A 25,756-nucleotide genomic window follows, 5' to 3' on the forward strand; every position below is an offset into this window, starting at 1 on the left:
TTTCCCACTGTGAGCTGTTAATAAATGTCACAAGTGACAATGTCCAGAAGAAAATCTCTGGAAAGCTCCTTCATTATTTCCCCAGATTTGATTTCCTAGCGTTGATCTTGCTTTCTTGAACAGAATGGTGCATTACAGCATCAGCATAAGAGTATGTTATAAGAGTAAATATGTCAGAAGCTCTTGATCACGTTTCATTCTCTTCAGAGTGGGGAAAAAATATAAAGCACTTCATGAACAGGGAACAGTTATCTGCCACAAGCCAAATAATCATATCAACAGTCTGCTGCTGGCTCTTCACACCAACCCAATGGACTGTGCCCTGCATATCTAAGGGACTGCCTGTTGTCTTATGCCCCATACAGGGCACTTTGCTCTGCAAATTGGATCTGTTGGTGGTTCCTGGCCCACAGGAGGTGCTCCTGGCCTCAACCAGGATCAGGGCCTGTTTGGTCCTGGCCCCGACCTAATGGTATGAGCTCCCAGAAGAGCTGAAGGCCATGTCAGAACGATCACAGTTCTGCACCAGGCATTGGGTTGAGACCAGGCTACAGAAAATCTGGGTCCCCCCTCTAGAGGCCCTCCAGACGTCCTGACCATCTAGGACAGGAGAGATTCTTCTCCAAGGTTGGTTGGTGGTATGTATTAGGAGTGAACTAGTAAGATGGAAGGGAATAGACTAGACTATGCTGCTCAGCATTTTGTTGTTGTTTTATTGGGGTTTTATTGTAAACTGCCACGAGCTGGCCTGGGAGAAGCAGTCAATAATTTTTTTAATAAACAAACAAATAAATAAAGCTTAAAGGACAGATGCACTGCTGACCAACTAGGGAGTGCTCTAGAATAATGGTAAAAGCACTTGTAGACCTGGGCAGAGTCTGCACTTACTTTGTTTATTCCATTGTCAATCCTGTTGAATTCAGATCGATTTGAACTCGGGTCTTCCTCTCCCCCCACCATTGAAACAGGAAAGTATTCTGCATGTGGTTAGGATAGTTCAGAAGGGAGGAGGGGAGCCAAGCCTCTTTGTTTCTTTTCTTGAAGGCGGGGGGAGAGGAGCCAAGCAGGGAGCCTCTTTCTTTCTTGGAGTGGGGGGGAGAGGATCTAAAAAGTCAGAGAAGGTAGAAAAAATCCAGGACCGACAGAAGTTGGGAGAAATTAGGGGCTTCTCCTTTAAGGCAAGCATGTCACATGACCAAGTGTAGCCTATCAGACGTTCTCTACCGCTTTCTTTCCCAATCCAGATATTGAGGATTAAAAGCACTCTTAAGATATCGCACAATAAAGGTAGGGTCACTCCGGATCAATCCTTCTTGCTGCAGAAGGAAAATTTAAATCGCCCAAAATCCAAACGGAAATCGCATTTAGTGTAGACGGCAGGGACTGAATCGACCTGGGATTGGAATAAAAGCTCCATGCAGTTTACCACCCTGGCCTCATTAAAATAACCTTTTAAAGTTTAAAGATCAGATGTACCACTGACCAGCTAGAAAGTGCTTCCCTAACTGCTCCAGCCTCCCCAACAGGTTTCCTGGTTCCCAAATTGATAGTAGTAGTGGTAACTGTGTTGGTACAATTGCTAGGCCTCCGGCAGTCAAATTTCCTGCTGGCCCCCCTCATTGTTGGCTACCCAAGTGGTGGCAGGAGAAATGTTATTTTAAAATGCCAGCATGGGGTGTAATGTGACATTACTTAGAGAGAAAACCTAAAAGTGACATCCCATATCTCTAGGAATTGCTAGAAACTGTATGTTTTTACCATAGAGTTTCCAGTGACTCCTAGAGAAACGTGATATCACCTCCAGGTTTTCCCAGAAGTGAAAGGCAAGTAGGAGCATGTCTGAGGGGTCCTGGTCCTGCATTTACTGTTGTCCTAAATTGACTGGAAAATAATGTTTAAAATTTGATTCTAGATCATTTCATTCACCTTGATTATTTTGTGTTCTGTCACTGGCGATCTTCATATCACTGCCTCTTCATCTGTGTTCCATCACTCCCTACTCATATGCCCCAGAAATTTTTCTTTTAAACCTCACCCACTAGTCAAATGTCCAGATTTGATAAACAAATAATCCACAGCATTTCCTGCTGGAAAGATCTGTATATAGAGCTTTACCATTTAAGTATAAAGTTTGTAACTTTTCTCAATGGGTAAGTGAAAATCCAGTTGCCAATAGTATGTATAAACAGTAGAGATTTGTTTTTCTAGCTGGGCAAGCCGTTCCTCCATGGCACTCAGTTAAGATTATGCCAGGTATGCTACTTGAGTCGCTGCCAGGTTATTATACTTTATAGTTTATGCTGATCTGACAACCTGTGACTGAGTTCATACTGGCAAAGAGCAAAATTTTCCATGAGGACTCTGTTTATAGCACATTCTGCATAGCTGTCTAGGGACAGACGGAAGGAAAGGGTGATTATTATTGATTACCGTACATAGAAGTGGATGAGCGCTTATCTGGGTAGTTGAAGCCACATGGGCTCTATGCTACTGTAATGTTTCTCTTTCTCTCCCTTTTCTTTGCTCTTTTCCATGCTGGTTTCAAAATTACTCCCCAAAATAAACATGTACAGTCAAAACTATCCTGCAGGTCTTCAGCCTTCTGGTAAAACTTCCACATTTATTCTGGTTTTCTTTTGGACAGATTTACTTAAAATATGGTCGGTTCACTTTAATCTGATTTAATTTTTGTTGTATATGTAGCTGTGGGTTTTATCATCCTTTCTTATTACTTTTATTGCAACTAACTATGCAAAGCTTTGTTGGTTTGTTTTCCCCATCTTCATCAATGCCCCTTTCTTTGAGGTTTATGATAACTTTTAGTTTATAAGCTTTTACTCCTGAGATCTTGAGGAAACAGAAGGTTTTTGTCCATATCTGGAGCAGTTTCCCATACTAACACTTAAGATCATCTAATGTGTCTCTCATTGCCTGTCAGCTTTTTATTTCCTGGCATGTTGTGTTGTTCATTAAACGTCTTCTGCTGTACAATTCCATTTTCCTTTCTTGCCTTACTCTATAATCCACCTTGAGTCTCAGTGAAAGAGAGGGGCTATAGATAAGTGAAATAAAATAAATGCCAGAGAAGGGAGGCAATTAGGTAGGTCACTGTTCCCCCCACCCCATCACCTACCCAGTCAGACATGCTCTGCTATCATTTGACTTGCCATAGTGGAACTTGTGCCTTTCACCTTCACTTGGGAGCCTGTGAGAAAAGAGACAGAAATTATTTAAGGCAGTGCATTTCTCCTTCTCTGCTTCCATTTCTTCTGTCACTTTGTTCACTCAGCAATGGTGGCCGCTGGAGAGCACCAAAGGTGAGCTGGCAGCAAAGTGACAGGGCAGCCCCCAAGGCAGCATCCGGGGAGGAGGACGAGGAGGAGCCATGGCCCGGTACCGACTGATCCACGGACCGGTCCCGGACCCTGAACCAGGGGTTGGGGATCACTGCCCTATAGAACTCCAAAAAATCCCACAGCTAATCTTGTTTGAAAGTTCTTATGGAGTGGTGTTGTTTGGCATTGAGAATAAGTGAGTTCTTTGTAGGGTGGCAACTGTTACAAGAGTTTACGGAAGACAGTAGGAGCAGAGGATGAGCAAAACAAAAAATCCCCTTGGCTAATGTTCGCTGAGGCTTTTTGTGAGACCTTGACCTGCCTCTCCCATTGCAAAGATGCACAGTGATCATTGTTTTCAATTTAAGAATGATCAGCTGCATGAACCAGCAAATAATGCATGACCCTTCATGAAAAAAATAATTCAGTCTCAGAAATAGAAACTTGAAATGAACAGTTCTTTGACTGAATTAATGTTTCCTGAAGAAGGGATTGATGTTCCTCAAAATATTTGTTGTTTGGCATGTACAGTTAAAGTTGGAGCTGCTAGATGGCTAGCATTTTAAAATATTAAGCTGCTTATTAAAGAGCCTAAGTGTGGAGATTTAAAAGCTTAGCTATAAGCTTCTGTTTTGAAAAGCCTTGTTATGGCATAATGATGAGAAGGACATTGACTCCTGCTGCTGAAGTCATTAAAAGTTGTGGTTGCTTGCTTGAAGCTTCATAACAACATCATTCTTGCTGGTAATTCAACTCATTGGTAACATTCTTTATGGTTTTCGATGAGATTAGGGGACAATATATGAATTTCCTGAATGTACTTTTATGCTGAAAATATTTTTCCCTTCCAACATTTTTTATCCCCTCTTACCTAAATTGTGGGATTTTTGCAAGTTTGGTATCGCATTAAAATTCTGTGGAGTTGGTAGCTGTTGAAGAAATGGGCTGGTAGAATTAGGCCCATGGCCTTTTCCGTAGCTCAGGTGAACAGTCTTAACTCTAGAACAAAGTTTGAGTCCAGTGGCACTAGTAAGACCAAATTTGTCTTCAGCTACTTACCTGAATCTATTTTAACTTTAAGTAGCAGGGAGGGGAAAAAATTGTTGGGGTGGAGTTTGGAGAAAGGTGCAGTCTGTGGTTAGGTAAACTGATGTACTCCTGTCTCTTAGAGCTACTTTTCTTTAAAGCAATAATAAATGTGTATTGATCCTTTAATATGTGCATTTGCATTTTTGTTACAATAAATATTTTTAGTCTTGTCCCTCCTTGAAGTTGCTCAAAGCAATGTATGTGGTCTCCCTTCTCTTTCCTTCTACTCTCCAAACATCTTGACATTTGAACTCAAATCCTAGATTTCACAGTCTGCTGATCTACCTTTTATACCATTGGCCTGAATAAGTATTTTCTTGTTTGTATTTACAGGCAACCATTTGTATTGATCTGGTCCTGCTTTCACTGCTTGCACTAGTTTTTCTGTTCTGAATGATAATATATCAGTAGGTCAGAGGAGTCTTTCTCCAGGCTGCCACTTTATCTTACCTGGGAAGCTGACTTGCCAACTGCCAGCAATGGTACTTATGACATATACTACAGGTGGAATGGCAACAGGCAGGAAGGCCTTGTGGTCCATGGGGACAGCAGCTGTCCATTCAGCACTTCTGGCTTCAGAACAGAATCATGCCTACATTTCGGCCATGGTAGAAGTTTGGAAGTAATACAGAACCATGCCAGAACTCTGAGTAGTTGCTGATAAGAAATTTATGTATTTTTCACATATTTTACCATATATCTGTACCTGACATGTGGTGGTATTCTCATTATTGCCTTACAGGATGATCGAGATGATCAAAATGAAAGCAATCATTTAGAAGTAGTTTGTATGGGCACTCTCAGTGCATGTAAAACTTTCATGCCAAACTTTCAAAATCCTTTTTAATCTTAGCAGAATGTAAAATGTAGCATGAGGGTTTTTTTCGTGCTGTCACAAGATGAGCATTTTAAAAATGTGTAACTAGTATCTTCTCTAGAACATGGCCTCTGCTTAAAAGAGAGCAGGCCTTTGATTCTATCAAACAGCCTCACCTTCATTTTTCAAGATTCTCCCATAAACATTACCTCTTTTTTATAGCATTTCCTGAGCCTCTTATAGCTACTGTACTTTTTGTTACCAGGCAGGAGCAAGTGTATATATCTCTACCCTTTCAAATTCAAATTTATTTTAATACAGCACTGCGGCCAGATAAAACAGATACCTCTACCCTTTCTTAGCCTTTACCTGTGCTACCTTTGACTCCTTAGGAATAACTGTGCTACTCTACTGTATTAAACCATAGGGGGGCTTAACTGCATGTTAAAACAATAGCTGTTAATTTCCTGACTTATTTCTTACACTAGATTTCAAGCCCATTTTAATTTGCAATAAAATGGGCGCTAGATGGGCTGGGGGGGAGAGCCCGTCCCCGGCAGAAGCCGGAGGGAAAAGGGGGGCTGGGAAAGGAGGCTTCTGTTGGGGCGGAGATCTCCCTCGCGGGTGCGAGGGAGAGCTCAGCCCCGGCAGAAGCCGGAGGGAAAAGGGGGGCTGGGAAAGGAGGCTCCTGCCCCCCCACCCTCCCCAAAGGCTCCCACGGTGTCCTGTCGGCCCCGGGAGCGGGCTCGCCGGGCGAGGCCGCTGCCGGGGCCGACAGAAGGCCGGCTCCCACCACCCCGACCCTCCCCCAGCGGCGAACGGCGTTCTCTCTGCCTCCGGAGCGCCCTCGCTGCCGCGAGGGCACTTCGGAGGCCGAGAGAAGGCCGGCTCCCACCACCCCCACCCTCCCCAAATGGCGAACGGCCCCCGAAGCACTCACCTGTCACTGTGCGAGTGAAGCAGGGAATGGGGAGCCGCGCTTCGCGCGGCTCCCCATTGCCTGCTTCGGGCGGGATGGACACTTGGAGGGGCTAATCAGGAGCCGCTTTGCGGCTCCTGATTGGCCCCTCCGAGTTTTTATCCCGGACCGGTCCCGCCCTAACTCCTCCCCACTACCCCTTACTCCTTTATACAGTCCGTGGCGCCCGTGGCGCCACGGGCTGTGTACAGATGGATATTGCTTTTGTAGAAGAAACTACATGCGTGACACTTATCCCTTGTGGGTAAATGCCACACTCTAAACATGGTGAATGGTAACAAGAGAGTACAATTTGCTTCATAAAGGGTGTGCACAATCTCAATTAAAGAAACTTGGTTAATTTTACCTGTTACTAGGCTTCTTTTCAGATAGCCTTCAGCCGTTGCACTTTTTCACATGGTGGTTTTACTGTGACTTTTATGAACTTGTACTGCTGTGATGCCAGCCTATGATGATATGTAAATTTCAGTCAATTTTTATATATAAAAATCTTACTTCCAAAGAATTGATTCATTAAATTGGGTGAGGGACTAATCTACTCCAACACTACCCATAAAAAACAAATGCATTCTGGGACTGACGCAAACATATACATGCTCCAGGAGATATTAGGCAATGAATGCCACATAAGATTTTGTAGAAAAAGTTAACAAAGCTTTAGGAGAAGAGTAGATTTTGTGGGAATCATGCAGCCAAATGAATATTAGCATCCCTTTGTCACGTGTCCTGGTGGAGAAAGGAGAAACATGGCCCATTGTTGGTAGTTGTCATGTGTTGATATTGTTCTGCCTTCTATTCCCAGTAAAATATATCATGTTTTGGCTATAGTTGCACGAGGTTCCCCCCACACACAGATTATTGAAGCAGAAACTTTAGGCAGAGGTCTAGTTCTGTGACTGTCTTTTGTGTGAGAGAGATATGATGCACAACCGGATTCAGCATATGTGTTAGTTGACATTTTCCAAACCCATGTTGGTAGTGCTCACATATATATTGAACAACTTGAAAATCTGAGATACACTTAAGCTGTTGATGCAGCAATAGGAATTTCTCTTGGTGGTGGAAATTACCAATAAATGGCAGAAAAGAGGAAGGACTCCTAATCCCCTGCTTTTACAACCTTTTTCACAGATTTTGAAAAGAGCAGCAACCATTCAAAGTTTTCAAAAGGAGATGAATGCTAGGGAATGGCCAGCCACCTTAGACAAGGGTTTGCAAAACTTTGCATTTTAAACGTTTTGTTTTAGAACCAGCACTGGGATAATCTCTCAGCAGCATCTCGTAATCAGAAGAAGAAGAGTTGGTTCTTATATGCCGCTTTTCCCTACCCGAAGGAGGCTCAAAGCGGCTTACAGTTGCCTTCCCATTCCTCTCCCCACAACAGACACCCTGTGGGGTGGGTGAGGCTGAGAGAGCGCTGATATTCCTGCTCAGTCAGAACAGTTTTATCAGTGCCGTGGCGAGCCCAAGGTCACCCAGCTGGTTGCATGTGGGGGAGTGCAGAATCGAACCTGGCATGCCAGATTAGAAGTCCGCACTCCTAACCACTACACCAAACTGGCTCTCAGTCAAAATGTGCATGATTAAGCAGAACCAGGAATGTACATGTTTTCTAAACGAACAAAAGTTTTTTACTCACAGATACACAAATTAAGCCAACTGCTTATTTCCTAATTGGTTTTTTTTTCTCATTAGGTGAGGCAACTGTGAAGAAGAAACCAGCTCCAAAGACCCCACCCAAAGCAGGTATTGACTGAATTGTTAATTGCTAATAGAAATATAAAGGACAAACACCTTTTTATTGGCAGTTACTTGGAAAGGCTGTCACTTGGGGTAAGTGGTGTCTCAGGACAGCATTTCTCACCTCTTATTTTTTCTTTCATCCAGAGGATATCTGTAGAGGTTTTTCAGTTTCCCAGTATTAGTGTGCTACAATATTTTGGATTTCTTCACTCAGCACTTTAAAAGGATAATGTAGTTCTGTGAAACAGAGAGTATCAGGCTCCCTCTAAGTAAATCTGCCTAAGTCAAGAAAGAATGAAGAGCTATTGAAGACATTTCTGTCATCCTAAATACGTGGCTGCCCGAATTGGGAACGTATTGTATGTTGACTGATTTCAAACCATGCAAGAAGTGCCCTTATACTGAACTAAACCTGTATGGTTTGAGAGCCACCCCCAGGACACATTTGATACCTCACCTTGCTTTTGCTATCTGAGGCAAACAGAAGCAGGAAGTTTCCACTAATATTAGCTGGTGAGCTGCATTCAAATCAAGCAGGTATGCAGTTGAGCATTTCCTGATCTGTGAAAAGAGTTATCAATTTTTGTTAGGTGTTTGCCATCTTTGGGATTGGGCTCTGAAAAATGGTGGATTGCTAATGCTTGTTTAATGTAACTGCTTGCATATGTTTACATGATAATTTGAAGTTATCAGCACAGAACGTTGAGTTAGATATATCTTCCCTTATGTAGAAATGGGGCCACATCAAATTTATTTATTATTATATTTAATAAATCAAGATGTTTTCAGGCCTGCCGCAACAGAGATATGGTGTCATATTGATTAGCAGAGGAGATGGATTGAGTGCATGTTCTAAGCCAATCAAAGTATAAAAATTGAAATAGCAGGCTGAGGGCAAGCTTGTATCTCCCCTAGTTACAGATTGCACAGTTGAGACCCTAGCTCTAAAGGAAACTTTTCTGTCAGCTCTTCCCCCTCAGATTGTTCAGTTCCCAGAAGACCAAAAAGTTCGGGCTGGAGAATCAGTGGAGCTATTATGTAAAGTCACAGGAACTGCACCATTGACATGTACCTGGATGAAATTCCGGAAGCAGGTAACAGAGCCCTCCCTGTGCGTGATTTGAAACATGGATTGCATCAAAATGATTGGAGTCCTGGAGGAGTAGGGATTGTGTATATAGACAGATCTTGCAGCCAGATACATTTAAAAAGACTAATATTACTTACTCGTCTGTTTGAACAAGGACACCTGATACACCCAAAATGCTTGCAGCAAATTCATTGGTGGTGAAGCAGTGTCAATGGGCACCAGTGTTAGTCTCCAGGGGCTTTTTGTAGTCATGCATTTCGAAGGGCTCACAAGAAAAGGTCTTTGATGCCTTAACAGATATTTTTTGACATGGGCTGTTTCTTTTCCTTGGAGTCATTAGCAGAGCAGAGTCTTTAGCTCTCTTTATGAAGCTCTATAAAGTGCCTCACACAAGAATGTCACAGCATATTAGCAATACATAATAATAATAATAATAATAATAATAATAATAATAATAATAATACTCTTGAGAAAAGTATGGTTTTGCTGGTAAGCTCTTCCCATTCCTTCCTGTCCATGAGAAGTATCAGCCATGCCCAATACTTTTCGTCCCATCCTAGGGCAGTGTGAAGGCTGGCAAAGATGGTCTTCAGATATTGGACAACAGTGTTTTTTACCTTGCCTCAGATTATGAACCAGACGTGTATTTTTAAAATTTCACATCTAAAATCAAAGAGAAGAGAACGTTTGCTCCATTCAGTGCTTTGCTTGTCAATAGCTACTCCCTTGGAAGGTGGGTGGGTATTTAAATTCACCATTTCATTTTTATAATTTCTCTTTGTTATTTTTCTGATTCCATTATGTTCAACAAATATGCTTAATTTCTTCCTGCTGCTCAGTTCTCTTGTACCCCCTTTTGAATGTAGAAAAGTCACTGTAACTGCCTTTTGGGGCAGTTGTTTTTGATCAGAATAGGTAAGTGTTTAGACCAGGGATTCCCCTGGGGGTCCTTTGGAGTTCTGAAATGGCATGATATGGAGGGGGGGGGGTCCAGGCTGTCTCCACAGCTCCTACTCTTCTTTCCAGTCTACATGAGGCAGAGCCCCCAGAGTAGTAGTAAAGACGGTGGGGGGGGGGCAAAAGGAGCACTAAAGGTGCAAATAGTGATGTCACTTCTGGAGGCATGGCAGGGGGTGACCAAACTGACAACTTCTGGTGGTCCTCGAAGTCTGGAAAAAATTTAGGGGCTCCTCCACAGTCAAAAGGTTGAAAAAGGCTGGTTTAGACACTAGTTTTCTTTCCTGACAATGTAGCGCTTATGCAGTATGGAATAGTCTCTTTGCTTCTCAGTGACTGAGCAGAATTCAGGCCCAAATATGAGATAGCAGCTGGAGACAGAAGAAGAGGAATGATAAAAATAAATTGTTCCTGTACTGGGTACTGGGTTTCCATGCCTTTAAAAGCAGAGAGCTTATCAGACCAATGCCAGAAATTAAGCAGAGGAGAATGCCAACCCCTTGAAGGCAATACATTAGGATGCTTTCTTTTTTGCTTGGACATTTCCTGTTAGTGCTAACTGATCATTTCCAATATACTTGATGCATTTTGCTGTGTGGCGCTCCCAGTGATTCTCTAGCTTTACTGCCCTAGCAGTCATTTCCGGCTGGCTGCAAGACTGCTACTTTTCATTTATATTCCAAGCCACTTTTCAGAGTTTCCCAGGTTCTGGTTGCCTTACCATCATGCTGGGTGCTTTCACAATCACTCAGTAAAAGGCCACACAAGATGAATTTATCCTATGGAAACTGACTGCATAGATGGTCCAGTTGCATGATTATTGCCTGGGAACAGTGCTTACAGTAGATATTTGGGCTTCTTCTATTCCTCAGAATTGTGTTTGGACTGAGGCTTGACTATGATTGGTGAGAGACTGAAAAGACTAGCATGGGGGGAGTCCCCCCCTGTTTTTTTTAAGGAAAAGGGAACAGCTAAGATTTAAAGATATCTTCCTTTCCAGTATACTTTGTTTTGATTAGCAGTCCTGCAGGATCAGCTATCTCGAGTTAGTTTTAGTGCTGTTTTGCCAAAATAGTCTTTGCAATAGACCTTCTGTGTTTTAAGATGTACAGCAGGAAAAGTCAGACTAAATCATCTTCATTTTAATGAAACTCAGTGGATGAACTGGAGAAACTCTTACCTAACAGGAAATGGGGTAGGAAGGAGGTCACGGACACTGCTGTCTGTTTTCCCATTTAGTACACACTGTGCTGCTTCTTGCAGCTCTTGAAGCATCTGTCTTCTTCAGGGTCTTTATTGCCTAATTGTTGTCAAAATCCAGTTTTAAATATTCTTCACATTCTGTGCTGTGGCTGTCATCTTGGCTCTGGAGAGACTGAGGGAGTTCAAAATATACAACACACTTGCAGACTTGTGCTGCCAAACTGAATTTGGTGCCCTTTGAAATTGAATAGATCTGTATCTTTGTCCATGTGATTTATTTGCTCTTTCCACTTTGGGAATGTGAAGCATTTGCAGATCAACAGCAGTCAACAGCTGATAGTATATAGACTACGTTTTTTAGCATCTTTTAATGTGGAATTAATACTGGCCTGTCATGAAATGTTAGCAGTTTCACTTCCATGGTTTGCACAGCATCTACAAGGGCTCAACAATTTTCTGGGTATGCTGCTCAGGCTGTGGCTGTCTGGCACATGTACACATGTATTGTTAGAATATTATGTAACCCACCATGAGACAGCTTGCCATGAGTGGCAGGAAATAAATTTAATTGATGATGATAATAATGTCTGCCATCCATACTTTATGATGGAAAGCATGAGTGCCTCCACAGCAATTTCTGTTTCATATATGAACAACACTTAATGTGGTGGCTATGTGCTTTCCTACTGTGGTGGTTTCCCATTTGAAATAGTGAAGCTGAAGGCCTTGGGGTAAGGATTAAGTATGGGGCAATGGGTTATGAAGCCCAGGAGTCACTGACTGGGCTGCAAAGTTCTCTTCTATAATGTGTTTCTAAAAAGAAAAGAGTTTTTTCTTGACTCCTGAGATTGAAGGCAAGGATTGAACAAGTGTGTGGGAAAACGATACTAGTTTGTGCCACGCTCAGAAAAAGTATGATTGAATAACTTGGTAATCTTATCTGAAGAGCCTCTTGTGGCGCAGAGTGGTAAGGCAGCGATATGCTGTCTGAATCTGTCTGCCCATGAGGTTGGGAGTTCAATGCCAGCAGCCGGCTCGAGGTTGACTCAGCCTTCCATCCTTCCGAGGTCGGTAAAATGAGTACCCAGCTTGCTGGGGGGTAAATGGTAATGACTGGGGAAGGCACTGGCAAACCACCCCGTATTGAGTCTGCCAAGAAAACGCTAGAGGGCGTCACCCCAAGGGTCAGACATGACTCGGTGCTTGCACAGGGGATACCTTTACCTTTTTAATCTTATCTGAGAAAACATCAGAGTTGCTGTTGTGATCTTTATTTTAAGGTAATTGAATAAACAAGGTCTGATAGATCATAACTCCAAAAAGCTAGTGGGGAATCAAACAGAGCTCTCCTGATGAGAGACCTTAACCACTGCACCAAGATGGCTTTTCCTTAATATGCAAGGGAAAGAGAACTCACATGGTCAAACAGAGGTGGGATTTCCCAGTTTGGGTTTGACCGTTACATAGGGAAAGGAGATCAGAGGTGGTGTACGAGTCCAGAGCTTGCTCCTGAGTCCTACAGCTGAGGGATGTGAAAATAACATTGTGGAAAAAAAATGTGTGACTATAGCAGAAATCATACTTATTTGAATAAGTGTACAAAATTAAGGAGACACCATCAATGCAAGGTTTAAATAAATAGGTCTGCAACTGTTAATGTCAATTCTTTCTGGGTGTGTGTGACAGACAGTATGTACTGAGATGATAGCTTATTGATTGGGGATCCAAGCTGCTGGAAATAGTCATAAGAAACAGAAATAATCATAAGAGCTAGTAGAGGGAGGATAACAACAGGGGCAAAAGAGGCAGGTCAGCCCATCCAGACATAATTTTTGTCTGTTGTTAAGTTCTGTATTGCAACTCCTACTTAGCATTATATTTTTCAGAATGCCTCTCTTGTTCTCTCCCTTTTGATTTGACAGATCCAAGAGAATGAGCACATCAAAGTTGAGAATGCTGAGAACAGCAGTAAGCTAACTATTACCTCCACAAAGCAGGAACACTGTGGATGTTATACATTGGTGGTGGAAAACAAACAGGGCAGCAGACAAGCCCAGGTTAACCTTACCATTGTAGGTAAGTATATTAGATTACAGTTTATGATTGTTGTAAACGTGCCATTTTCTCATTGTGTTGGGCCTCAAATCGCTGGGATCATAGACGCTGAAAGAACAGACAGGCATGGAGGACAAAGACTCTTGGAGCTCCAGCTAAAGCTTAGTTATCTTTAATCAAAATTATTCCTCTCAGAGAAAAACAATCAATAGTTTGCCATGTTTCTGGCAACAAAAGTTGATGAGATTAAAGGAGTCAGAATTCTTGTTGGTGCTGATAGAAAGTTCTGTCAAGTTGCAGCTGATTTATGGTGATCCTGTAGGGTTTCCAAGGCAAGAGACAAACAGAGAAATTGCCTACCTCCACATAGTAACCTTGAACTTGTTGGTCTCCCATCTAAGAACTAAACCAGGGTCAACTCTACTTAGCTTTTGATATTTGGCAAAATCATGCTAGCTTGGGCCGTTCAGCATATATAAATTCATAGAAATCTAAACTGCTACTTAAGTAGTAGAAGAAGAGTTTGTTTTTATACCCTGCTGTTCACTACCCAAAGGAGTCTCAAAATGACTTACAATGACCTTCCCTTCCTCTCCCCACAACAGACATCCTGTGAGGTAGGTGGGGCTGGGAGAACTCTGATAGAACTGCTCCGAGATAACAGATCAAACAGGACTGTGACTAGGCCAATGTCACCCAGCTGACTGCATGTGGAGAAGCAGGGAATCAAACCTGGCTCTCCAGATTAGAGACTATCACTGTTGACCACTACACCAGAGTAATTGCTCCAGGTTATTACACCAAGTAATAATTGAACAAATATATAAATAGCATGGGTGATTTTAGCCAATGGGCAGCAGGTACCCCAGACCCCAGCTGCCCTCTGCTGCCTGTTTCCAAGGAGGGGGAAAAGAAGGGCCCCTATAGTCACTTCCACATGCCCTGGGGCTCAGGTCTCTGGCTTGTAGTGGCAATGCTGGCTTCTTCCCAAGTCACAGGAGGCAAGGGCCACCCTTTCCTTGTCAGCAGGCAGTGGCAGTGATAGCGGGGTAGTGATTCTGGGGGCCCATCCTGGACTTTTGTCCAGGGCCCCAGAATCACAGAGTGCCCTTGAGCCTGAACAATGCTTTTTAGAAGAGCAGTTGTTTTGTGGATAAGAAGAGGTAAGCTGTTCAATATCTTAAGGCTATTCGTACTGCTATCAGAAGTGTTGCTCAAGTCCGTATGTTTAGGCTGCATTTTGCTGAAGTTGTAAGTCAATCAAGCAATCATTTTGCTGAAGTTGTAAGTCAAACATTTGAAGTCAATCAAGCAATCAATTAGTTACTCAAGCAATCTATTAGTAATTGAGAGCCATCTTGGTTTAGTGGTTAAGAGCATAGCCTCTAATCTGGAGAACTGGGTTTGATTCTGCACATACAGCCAGTTGGGTGATCTTGGGTCAGTCACAGTTCATCTCAGCCCCACCTACTTCACAGGGTATCTTTTGTAGGGGGACTAGGGGAAAGTGATTGCAAAGTCCTTTGAGACTCCCTTCAGGATATGTCTTCAGTGCCAGTGGGCCACACCAGAGGAGTAATACTTCTTGCCATGGCCTGGCAATGTCTACAAGCTGTCAACTTTCCGCAGGGCATGCAAGATGGAGCTCTTCCACTAGGCATACGGTTGAGGCCAGGGCAGGGTCCTGATATTCGATTTGGGATTCCCCCATGTCTTTTCTGATTGATCTGATACCTCACTCCCACTAGCAGAACAGCAGGAAGGTTGGTCCCTGGCTGGACGAGGGGATGAGATAGATAGTGGATTTTTCGCCTGCCACCGTAGTAGTAGAAGCAGCAGCAGTAGTAGTAGTAGTAGTAGTAGTAGCAGTTGTCGTAATATTAAGGGAAATTATGGGGTTTTATTGTTTTTTTATTCTTTTGTTGTTTGTAAACCTCCGGGAGCCTACTTGGGAACAATGGTATATAAATCTAAATCTAAATAAATAAATAAAATAAGTTAAAGATCCACTGAGCCTCCATGCTAATCCAGGAGCTGAGCTGATCACAATACATCAAGCAGAGAACAAAGGCTGTTCCAGTGTCAAAGGTCTTCCATACACAGCTGTTTTGATATTTGGACTAGTTTGTCCACTGTACCCCCCCCCTCAGGACCTATGATTGTCTCAGGAGACAATATTTGTTGTTGGGATGGACTGATGCTGCGAGGAAAGTTTTAGTATTGAAGGAATGTTTAGCTTTTTTAAAAAGATGCTAAGTTAATTTCAATAATAAGCATTAGAGGATAAAATGGAAGCAGAAAGTGCCAATAAATGGCTAAAGCATGTCTGACAAAATTAAATTATAATGTTTTTTAAAAAATTAAATGAAACTTGGTAATCCACTATTTTAATGTGCTGTCTGTAGTTAGGAGGCTTAGAATCCCTTAACTGGTATATGCGTTTCAAAGCATATTCTCATTCTTCATATATTTTTCTGATAGATACCGATATTTCCCCAGAATTCAAAGAACTTGAAGCTTGGTTTTATAAAGATCATGTTTCAGGCCTTCAGCTTTTGTGCTGAAAATAATGTGGCCAATTTTTAATGGTGCAAGAGATCAAAAAGAGCCTTGTTACAACACAGTTTTAAAAAGAAATGAAATGCCAGGGTCAGCATGGAGCTTCAAAATGATACATAGAATTATACATGATGGATCCAAAGGAATACTGAAGGCAGAATGCTGAGTGGAAAGTCCTGATTTTTTAAGAGGAAAGTTCACTGACTGTAGAATCTGTTGGCTATATCAAGATGCCTCCCAAGCTTTTTTTTATTAAAAAAAATAAAAGACTTCCCCACTCCTCCTTTTCTCCATCTATGTTTATACTAAAGATAGAATTCATTAACATCCATATGGAATAATGCCTTTAAATTACAGTCTTCTGCTGTCTTGGAAATATAAGCTGCAGAGTGTTTTTTTCCCAATGAAAGCAGAGCAGTTTGCAGTGACCCCCAAGCCCTGAGAGCGGTAACAGAGTTCAGTTATGGCCTTTTATGGTTTCATTTTTCTCCCACAGATGAATCTCAAGTGCAGTCTTTGCCAGTAATGTCGGCATGGACATCGTCCAACTGGCTTCAGCAGTATATTAAATACCTTCTCTGGCTAAACAGGCTAGCCCATGGAAAGGAATTAATTGTTACTTTACGTCTGCTCTTCATCTGGCAGACAAATATCGCAATAGCTAATAATAGCATGGAACAGTAATATGATAACTCGAATTAAAAAGAGAAGCTAAGGTAACTGTCATTCTAAGATGAAGAAAGCCACCTTAAGGATGTATTTAATTCCTAAAGCAGCTATTTCATTTTCCATAGAGTCCATAAAAAGTAAGACCTTTTGTGAGTTACTGTGGCAGTTTGTACTTTGATGGTCTTAGCCAAAAGAACAGTAGCTAATACAACTAGTCACAAGATAGGTAGTTGAAACATACATTATGCAAAAGAGAAATCTTACTAGCTAACTCACAGGTCTCCAGAACTATTATATAATTTCCTGCCCTGCCACTTGATTTCCAGTTCAAACTAACGAGGAATTGAGTGGTATAGCAATTGCAGAATGCTCATGTTAGACAAGCACCCCCAGTTCAAAGTCTGATTTTATTTTGATGCACACATCAAACCCAGCTTTCTCCCTAATATGGGTAGGAAGATTTTAACAGGAAATTATATCTTTAAAAAAGGCATGGCCAATTCTTTGAGCTGTTAAAGATCTATCCGTCTGCTCAGAACCATGGTCATTATGGCATGAGAATGTCTGTTGCTGTCTTCCTTCAGTGTGGAAGTCTGTGTAAGAGCAACTAATATTAGGAAGTTCACGAACAGTGTAAGTGCTTTTAAGGGGATATATCCTTGTGGCGCAGAGTGGTAAGTCGCAGAAATGCAGTCTAAAGCGATGTCCATGAGGTTGGGAGATCGATCCCAGCAGCCAGCAGCCTGCTCAAGGTTGACTCAGCCTTCCATCCTTCCGAGGTGGGTAAAATGAGTACCCAGCTTGCTGGGGGGTAAATGGTAATGACTGGGGAAGGCACTGGCAAACCACCCTGTATTGAGTCTGCCATGAAAACGCTAGAGGGCGCTGGGGTGGCTGCATGCAGAGGGTGGTGGGGAGCTGGCTGGTGGGTGGCGGGCAAAGGAATGGCGGTGGCGAGGCCGCCGTGAGTGCAGTCAATGGGGGCAGATCGCGAAGCGCCTCCTGATTCGTCAGTCTGGCGGCAAGGGACCAATCGCGAGCCGTACTGCGCGTGGCTCACGATTGGTCCCTTGCTGCCGGATTGACAATCGGAGGCCCTCCGATTGTCAGTCATGAGGAAGGGGCCTATTGGCAGGAGCGGTTAAAGATTAGCTTCAAAGCCCGTTAGTAATAATGGGCTTTGAGAGCCCCTCCCTAGTGCCAAGCACACCCAGCGCCCCAGGGAGGCTGTGGATGTGCTTGGTGGCTGCAGGGAAGCCACCCATGGCCCCCTCCACACTGGCGAGGCCATGGCTTCCCTGTGGCCCGCCAAGCACACCTGCTGCCTTGAAAGGGCGGCGGGTGTGCTTGGCGGGCCTCAGGGGAGCCATCCCCGGTCCCCTCCCTCCCAGCGAGTCTGCGGCTTCCCCGCAACCCACCAAGCACACCCGCTGCCTGTGCTTGGCGGGCCACGGGGAAGACATGGCCGGCGCCCTCCCCTCCTCACTGGAGGTCCTGTCATCGGAGTGTTGGTGAGGAAGAGCCTGCACTTCCTGTGGGGGGGGGTGAGTTTGGAGGCACTCCGCGCCTCCATACTGGCTAGAACTCTGGCCTGTCCAGGTGAGGGCCCAATTGGAAGGCACTTTACACCTTCTGATTAGGCCCACACCCGGACTGCCCCGCCCACTCTCCACTCACAGCCCCCTTAACAAAATATGTTACCGCTCCCTGAGCGGTTTAAAGATATGTCCTATAAAACAACAACTAAAATGAAAACAAGGAAGTACAGTATTTGCTGGTGTATAAGACTACTTTCCCCCCCTGAAAAACATACCTCCAAGTGGGGGGGTCGTCCTATACGCCGAGTGCACTTCAGTTGGGATAGACATAGCTGCCCAGAGTGGCCCATAGTACTGTAATGTAATGTAACAAACTCTTGAGTGGAAATGTTGGGGGGGTCATCTTATACGCCGGCAAATACGGTACATCCAAACATATGATTCTCTGCATGCCTGTTGGTGTGGCACTGCCCGTTTCTGAATGTTTTAATTGGCTAGGTATGCCAATTTATTTTGTTGATCCTTCCTGTTTCACATTGTGATTTGGGTTTGGACGTTAGCACAGGAAATGATTACGTAAGGTGGAATGAAATATAAAAATGAAATATAAAAACGAAATATTGGGATGAGTATGACACAGCTGTCCATTAAGGATGTAATCAATGCATGATAGGCTATTCTGTATTCTAGAAATTGCTGAAAGTACTGGCATCTGTGTAAGGATTCTTGAAGATGTTCAGTGTTCTTACAGCCTAACGAATGCAACATTTAGAGCCCATTTTGCCACACTCGCACTATAACCCTGATTTAAAGTCTTTTAATGGGATAAAGTTAAATAGGCCTTGGTATAAGGCTGCTTCATGTGTACTCCTTTAACTTTTTAATTATATAAGTGAATGCCTGCCATTCTGTCTTGTGGGGAAATCTTTAACCGCTCCTAGCGGAGCAGATTAAATAAAGCAGTAAGGGCCCCGAGGGCAGGCCCTGTCCGGGATGAGGAAGGGTGCCGATAGGCCCCTTCCCCCGGACTGAAAATTGAAGGGGCCAATCGGCAGGCACGAAGCGCCTACCGATTGGGTCCTTCGATTGTCAGTCTGGCGGCAAGGGACCAATTGTGAGCCACATGCAGTGTGGCTCGCAATTGGTCCCTTGCCGCCGGACTGACTAATCGGGAGGCGCGAAGCGACAGACCTGCCAGTGGCAGCGGAGCTGGCAGCAGCAGCAGAGCCGCCAGCGCGATGGAGCCGTGATCGGCGGCGGCGGAAGAGCTGCGATTGGCGGCGGGACTGCAATCCGCGGCAGAGGCAGGGCCGCGATCGGCGGTGGCGGCGGGGCTGCGATTGCCGCCAGAGCCCCTAGAGCCCGCCACCCCCTGCCCCGCCCCGCACACAGACCCACTCGGACTCCGCTGGGTGAGGTAGGCCGCGCCGCGGGGGGGTCCCCGACTAACACCTAGTGCCCTCTGTATTTAAACAACAGCAGGCTTATTTTCTAGTAAGTAAATGATACTTGAAAGCCATGTTGCAGTGGGCAAAAATCCTTGGCCTTTGCTTGACACGGTATTGTCTGACATTCATTAGCTGTGTTACCAATGCACATGTACACACTTCTACGTATGCATAAGCTGTTGCTCTGAGCAAAGCATACAGGCACACTGCACCTCCCTTAGGGTTCAGTGTATTCTTGCCAGGCCTCCCACTGGCAAGCTCCATTGGCCACCACTACTTGGAACAGCTGTGGAAGAGAAATTTTAAAAGTAACATTACTTCTGGATTGCAGGTAGCATAACACTAGGAACTGCCAGGAACTCTATGGTAAAACCTAGAGTTACCCTTTGTTACTTCTGGGTTGTAGAATCTTAGAGTTGGAAGGGACCTCCAGGATCATCTAGTCCAGCCCCCTGCACAATGCAGGGAGTGACGCAGCAATGCCACTGACATCTCACTTCCCACTCCCAGCCTTCCCACCAGTTGCCTGGCTCAGACAGGTAACTCTAGTTCAACAGGGCTTGAGAGATCTTGATCGCAGGGGCTGTTAAAACTCAACGCCAGTATCTAGGAATAAATCTAAGTGGGTTGCCACGTTGATCTGAAACAATAGAACAAATTTTGAGTCCAGTGGCACCTTTAAGATGAACAAAGTTTAATTCTGCTTATAAGTTTTCATGCGCATGTATATTTCATCAGATACTTCATCAGATCCATATCTGAAGAAGTGAGCAATGGCTCATGAAAGCTAATACCCTGCCACAAATTTTATTAGTCTTTAACACATTTCTGGACTCTTGCTCTTTTCTACTGCTACAGCAAACATCTTGGTTTACGTGCTTGCACATGAAAGCTTATACCTAGAATTAAACTTTGCTGGTATTATAGGTGCCACTGGGCTCAAACTTTGTTCTAATGTTTACAAACATTATTTCTTTCCATTTTGTACCATGTTATTCCTCTCAATGTCATTTTGGCCCTTTGGTGTTTAAAATACTTTTCTAGCTGTGAGCAAGTCACGAGGGAGTATCCAAAGAAGGTACATGTTTCAGTAAGCCCTGCAAGTAAGAAGTCATTGAGAGCTCTTGATTTAAAATGTTCACATGTAATTCTGAGTATTTATTCTGGGAGATTATTACATGTGGAGAGGTAGAAGGTAATATTATACTGAACAGTGGTAATAGTCAACAACTGGTGAGGAGCTATCATTTTTTTGATCATTTCCTGTTTCTAGCTTCTTCACATTGTTATTACAATGTTATTACACTGTTGAATGTATGTTTAAAATGATAGATGTCCTTGAGTCTGGACTGATAAAATCTTGGAGCCATGAGGGAATGAGCAGACATGCATGTCTCTGAGAAAGTGAAATAAGAGAAGACATATTTTAATAAAGAGGCAGCATATTTCTTTGTGCTTTTCCTTCTTTGCAGATAAACCTGACCCCCCAGCAGGAAGGCCTTGTGCATCAGATATTAGGAGTTCTTCACTTACCATCTCATGGTATGGCTCTTCTTATGATGGTGGAAGTGCAGTGCAGTCTTACACTGTGGAAATTTGGAACACAGTGGACAAGAAATGGACAGACCTCACAACATGCCGTAGCACTTCTTACAATGTCCAGGATCTGCTGGCTGACAGGGAATACAAATTCCGGGTGAGAGCTGCTAATGTCTATGGGATAAGCGAGCCGAGCCAAGAATCGGATTTGGTGAAAGTAGGAGAGAAGAAAGAAGGCAAGTTTCTGCCACATGGAAGATACAGTTTAACATATTTGTGTAGATAGAGTTATGGGTTGTTGAGGATTCAGTTTAATTTGAGGACAGAGTCCAAGTTCGATGTATGCACATGAAAATGCAATTTGTACATGGAATTTTGTCTCCAGGTGACACTGGAAGATCTGGACTTTCTATGAATCTGTGTCTCTGTGTTACCAGCCTGTTGTCAGGGCAGCTGATACATGTATGAAACCCTTTGAGGAAAAAACGTTATATAAAAAGTTCTCATTATGACAGTTGTCATGTGTATGCATGTATGAAGGGCACTCTATTGTTGCAGTGAATTCACCTTGAGACATATCATGAAGATTCTAAAGTTTATCCCCCATTATTGCCTCCTGGCACTGAGATACAAAGGTTATTGCTCTGAATATGGAGTCACCATGGCTAGTCACCATGGCTAGTAGCCACTAATAGACCCATCCTCTAAGAATCTGTCTAAGAATCTGCCCCACCCTGAACAAAGAGGGATTACGAGAGATTATGGTCGCCATTGTGATTGTTATTTTAATGGGGATTTTATTGGGGTTTTATTGTTTTAGTATTTGATGTGTAAACCGCCACGAGGCTACAGCAAGCGGCGGTATAGAAATCAAATAAATAAATAATCCTCTTTTAAAGCCATCTGTGCCTGTGGCTATCACTGCACTCTCTGTATAAAGAAGTATCTCCTTTTATCCATCCTGAATCTATTGTCCATCAGCTTCATTGGCTGCCTTCAAGTTCTAGTATTTTGGGGAGAGGGAGAAACTTTCCATTCCATGCGTAATTTTATAAACCTCAATCATGTACCCCCTGATGAGAAGGTACTATTAACACTGGTTGTGGGGAAGGTTGCTTTTTCCTATGAGATCCTGGAGCTCCTGCATATATTCCAAACAAGGAGTAAAAGGCTGGGTGACTGACTTCCTACCTGTGTTTTCATTTATCCCACTGAAAAGTCCAGCTTCAGCTCTTTTGCTTCCTGCCATGCCATCTTTCGTCTAGTCTGTGGGGAAGGGATTATGTGTTCCAATTCCCTCTTCCTGTTTTTAAGTACATTCTATACAGAGTGCTTTGTAGGTTTAATTGAGCCCCTAAATGTTATCTTTGAGTAAAAACAATGGAGCAAGATAACACTGCAATAATTCAGAGCTATAGAATTCGAGTAACTTCAGCTCCTATGCAGTTTCTCTGGCTTGTGTTCATAGTGGATTTTATGGGTGAAGCAGTGAACTGGAGACCAAAATGCTCCTTTCTTAATTTGGGCTGAAAAGAAACAGTAGTCTTCCCACTGAAAGAAGAAAGTCACAAAAATAGCAGCAGCAGCTGGATGACACAATCCCTTTCCCAGCATAATTTTTCTGTGCTGTTATGTCTTTTTTCATCAAACCACCTTAGGGACTTACTAACTTGAGTTCTCACAAAGTCTGCAGTTTTCTAAGACAAATGAGCACAATGAGGAAATACATCTGTGATAAATTTGAATACCGTACCCCAGTACAGGCCCATCTGGCATTTTGAGGCTCTTTAGGTTCTGCATTGCAGTTTTGCGAAGTGCACTATGCTGTTTGAAATTATTAGTGATTTTGGCATATCTACATATGAAGCTGCCTTATACTGGTCTTTGGCCATTGTCAGTATCATCTACCAGACTGGCAGTAGTTTTCCAGGGCCTCAGATAAAGGCTTTTCACATAACCTATTACCTGGTCATTTTCATTTGAGATACCAGGAAATGAATCTGGGACTAGGGATGGGAATGAGCCAGCAAATAAGCTGAAGTTCATGATGAATTTGGCTGGTCCCCAGTTTTCAAGCTGAAGTTCATGGAAGGTCAACTAGCACAAACTTTCAAGCAAGTTCATGGCAGTTCATGAATGGATACATTTCCAGACAGTTTGCAGCCAATGAGACTGCTTACCGAATGAGTTCCCTTTAAATGTGATGTGTGTAGCTTACGGGTGTACATTCTATACATTTTTGAACCTGAAATCATTTTCCTGGGGCTATTTCCTTTAGTGCAGCGGTCCTCAACCCCCGGTCCGGGGACTGGGACCGGTCCGTGGATCAGTCGGTACTGGGCCATGGCTCCTCCTTGTCTTCCTCCCCGGCTGCTGCCTCAGGGGCTGCCCTGCCACTCTGCTGCCGGATTACCTTTGGTAAAAATATGATGAGGTCTTATATGTTTATGTGGTTTCAAGTGCAGTAATGCAAGAGTTGGATGAGGACTACCAGGTTGAAAACGTTAGAGGAAACTGCCTGCATAGGTGCGAAAATGGATTAAGTTCTGATATGATAGTCCATGATGGTTTTGTAGTAGAATGGAATGGACATATGGCAGAAAGTAACTCGATAAGCAATTTGAGTCATTGTGATTATCTGTTTGGTTATAGGCCCAAAAGAAGGAGAGGAGGAGGAGGAAGAAGCTGAAGGGTCTGATGAAGGTATGACATTTTCAGTTTCACCATACAATCTTTGTAGTTTTGGGGTTGTTTCATGATCTGATGTTTTTTCTGTAAACTCCTAGAAGAAAAAGAAACTGAAGTTGACTATCGGACAGTGACAATTAACACGGAGCAAAAGGTTTCAGAGTTCTATGATGTTGAAGAAAGATTGGGATCGTAAGTGCAATATGCCCCTCCCTTTCCATTGTTGAAGTGGTACATTTTAATGAAATTATAAGCAAGACTGGTGTATTTTTATAGACAATGTTGTCCTGACCCTACATTGAGAGGAAACCCACACAGCCTGCTATGACTTTTGGAGAACATGGTTTGTTTTTAAACTATAAACCTCCCCCTCAATTACCAGGTATACTGGTAACTGTTTAGGTTTTGAGTTTGCTACACTGAGTTAGACAAAGGGCCCCAATTGACAGGGGCTGTTATCCCAGATCACACTAATGGTATTGTTTAGGAAATAGGGATGCCAGCCTCCAGATGGGACCTGGGGATCCCCTGGAATTACAGCTCATCTACAAACTACAGAGATCAGTTCCCCTGGAGAAAATGGATGCTTTGGAGGATGGCACTGTACCTCACTGAGGTCCCTGTCCTCCCTAGGCTCCATTCCCAAATTCCCAGGAGTTTGCCAACCTAGATCTGGCAACCTTATCCCCTCATCCCTCACTAGTGGCTGGGGGGACGTGGCACCCTATTTGGAAAGGTCATTGGCAAACTGCATATGTTTATGTATCTTACCTGTTAATTGCTTAGTATATAGATCATGCCTCTTCTTCGTTGTGTTGCAATCAAGACTGTTCTTCATAAGATTTGTCCATCTGTGACTTCTCAAATAAAGCAGCTCTTTACTAGAGCAGTAATGCCAGTCTGTTTCCTTTACAAAGATGCAGACCCATTGCAGTAATGTTCACATCTACAGAATTTCTAAGATACAGTAGAAAACATGATCACAGTCCCACTGAATTTGAGCCTAATTGGGACCACCAATAGTATTTAATATCCTCAGATGATTTTCTTTGAAGTTATGATTTATTTATTAAAGACCACTTGATTATCCATAGAATTTCACCAGAGACAGTATGAACACATTTGCTTTCCTATAACTTTATTTCCCCATTCAAGAAATCTGGTTAATGAATTAATGTAAACTCTATTAGATGGACTGAATTATATGCTGAAAAAAATTGTTTTGAGGGGGTGGGGGAGGACTGGTTATTATATTATTGCATGCTCATGTTCCATCTGGCATCAACTAGAAGAGACAGTCTCTCTCAAACTCGAGAGAATGCCTCACATCAGATTTTTAAAATCTTGTACCTAATTCATCGGGGGCATCTTTTTAATTGAATTAACAGTTTAATTGGTGAATCTGATCAACTCATTTACTACACATTGCATATCTGTTTTCTTAATCATGATTTATCTTGTCCTTTAAAGCAGTGGTCCCCAACCTTTTTATCACCGGGGACCGGTTAACGCTTGACAATTTTACTGAGTCCCGGGGGAGGGGGGTAGTCTTTTGCCGAGGGATGTCGCCACCATCAGCTGAGCCCCTGCTCCACTTGCTTTCCCACTGGCGCCCCTGACTTCTCGCCACCCACTGGGGGGCACTGCCAGCAGCAGCTGCGCAGTGCCACACCAAGGGGAAGCCCCAGCCATGGCGGCCGCTGGAAAGCACCAAAGGTGAACCGGTGGCAGAGTGGCAGGGCATCCCTTGAGGCAGCAGCCGGGGAGGAGGATGAGAAGGAGCCGCGGCCCAGTACCAACCAATCCACAGACCGGTACCAGTCCCCGGACCGGGGGTTAGGGACCACTGCTTTAAAGAGTCCCTCCATGCCTGCTATAATGCAGCTAGTCTATCACAGATCCAGACTGCATTTTCATTAAGATCTATTTCCTTAGTGTAAAGTGCTGAGGTTTGGGTGTGTAATTGTATCAGTCTCAGGAGCAGCCACCTTTTAAGTCTAGTTTCAGTCATGTGACTAAAAGATTCAAATGAATCAGTTAAGCACAT

At 43.4% G+C, this 25,756-nt stretch overlaps 1 protein-coding gene across 4 annotated transcripts in view; it reads left to right on the forward strand.

Moving 5' to 3' along the window:
• The window catches only part of MYLK (myosin light chain kinase), a 240,345-nt gene that overhangs the window by 180,556 nt on the left and 34,033 nt on the right, over positions 1 to 25,756 (forward strand). For 3 of the 4 annotated variants that reach the window (XM_077320437.1, XM_077320438.1, XM_077320435.1), the window contains 6 exons: positions 7,916 to 7,966; positions 8,930 to 9,057; positions 13,136 to 13,289; positions 20,955 to 21,257; positions 23,674 to 23,724; positions 23,808 to 23,901. In XM_077320437.1, coding sequence (XP_077176552.1) covers positions 7,916 to 7,966; positions 8,930 to 9,057; positions 13,136 to 13,289; positions 20,955 to 21,257; positions 23,674 to 23,724; positions 23,808 to 23,901 — 781 coding nt within the window. The remainder of the gene's footprint in view (positions 1 to 7,915; positions 7,967 to 8,929; positions 9,058 to 13,135; positions 13,290 to 20,954; positions 21,258 to 23,673; positions 23,725 to 23,807; positions 23,902 to 25,756) is intronic. The other variant, XM_077320436.1, reaches the window with a different exon arrangement.

The sequence above is a fragment of the Paroedura picta genome, chromosome 2, assembly GCF_049243985.1.
Source record: "Paroedura picta isolate Pp20150507F chromosome 2, Ppicta_v3.0, whole genome shotgun sequence".
NCBI lineage: Eukaryota > Metazoa > Chordata > Lepidosauria > Squamata > Gekkonidae > Paroedura > Paroedura picta.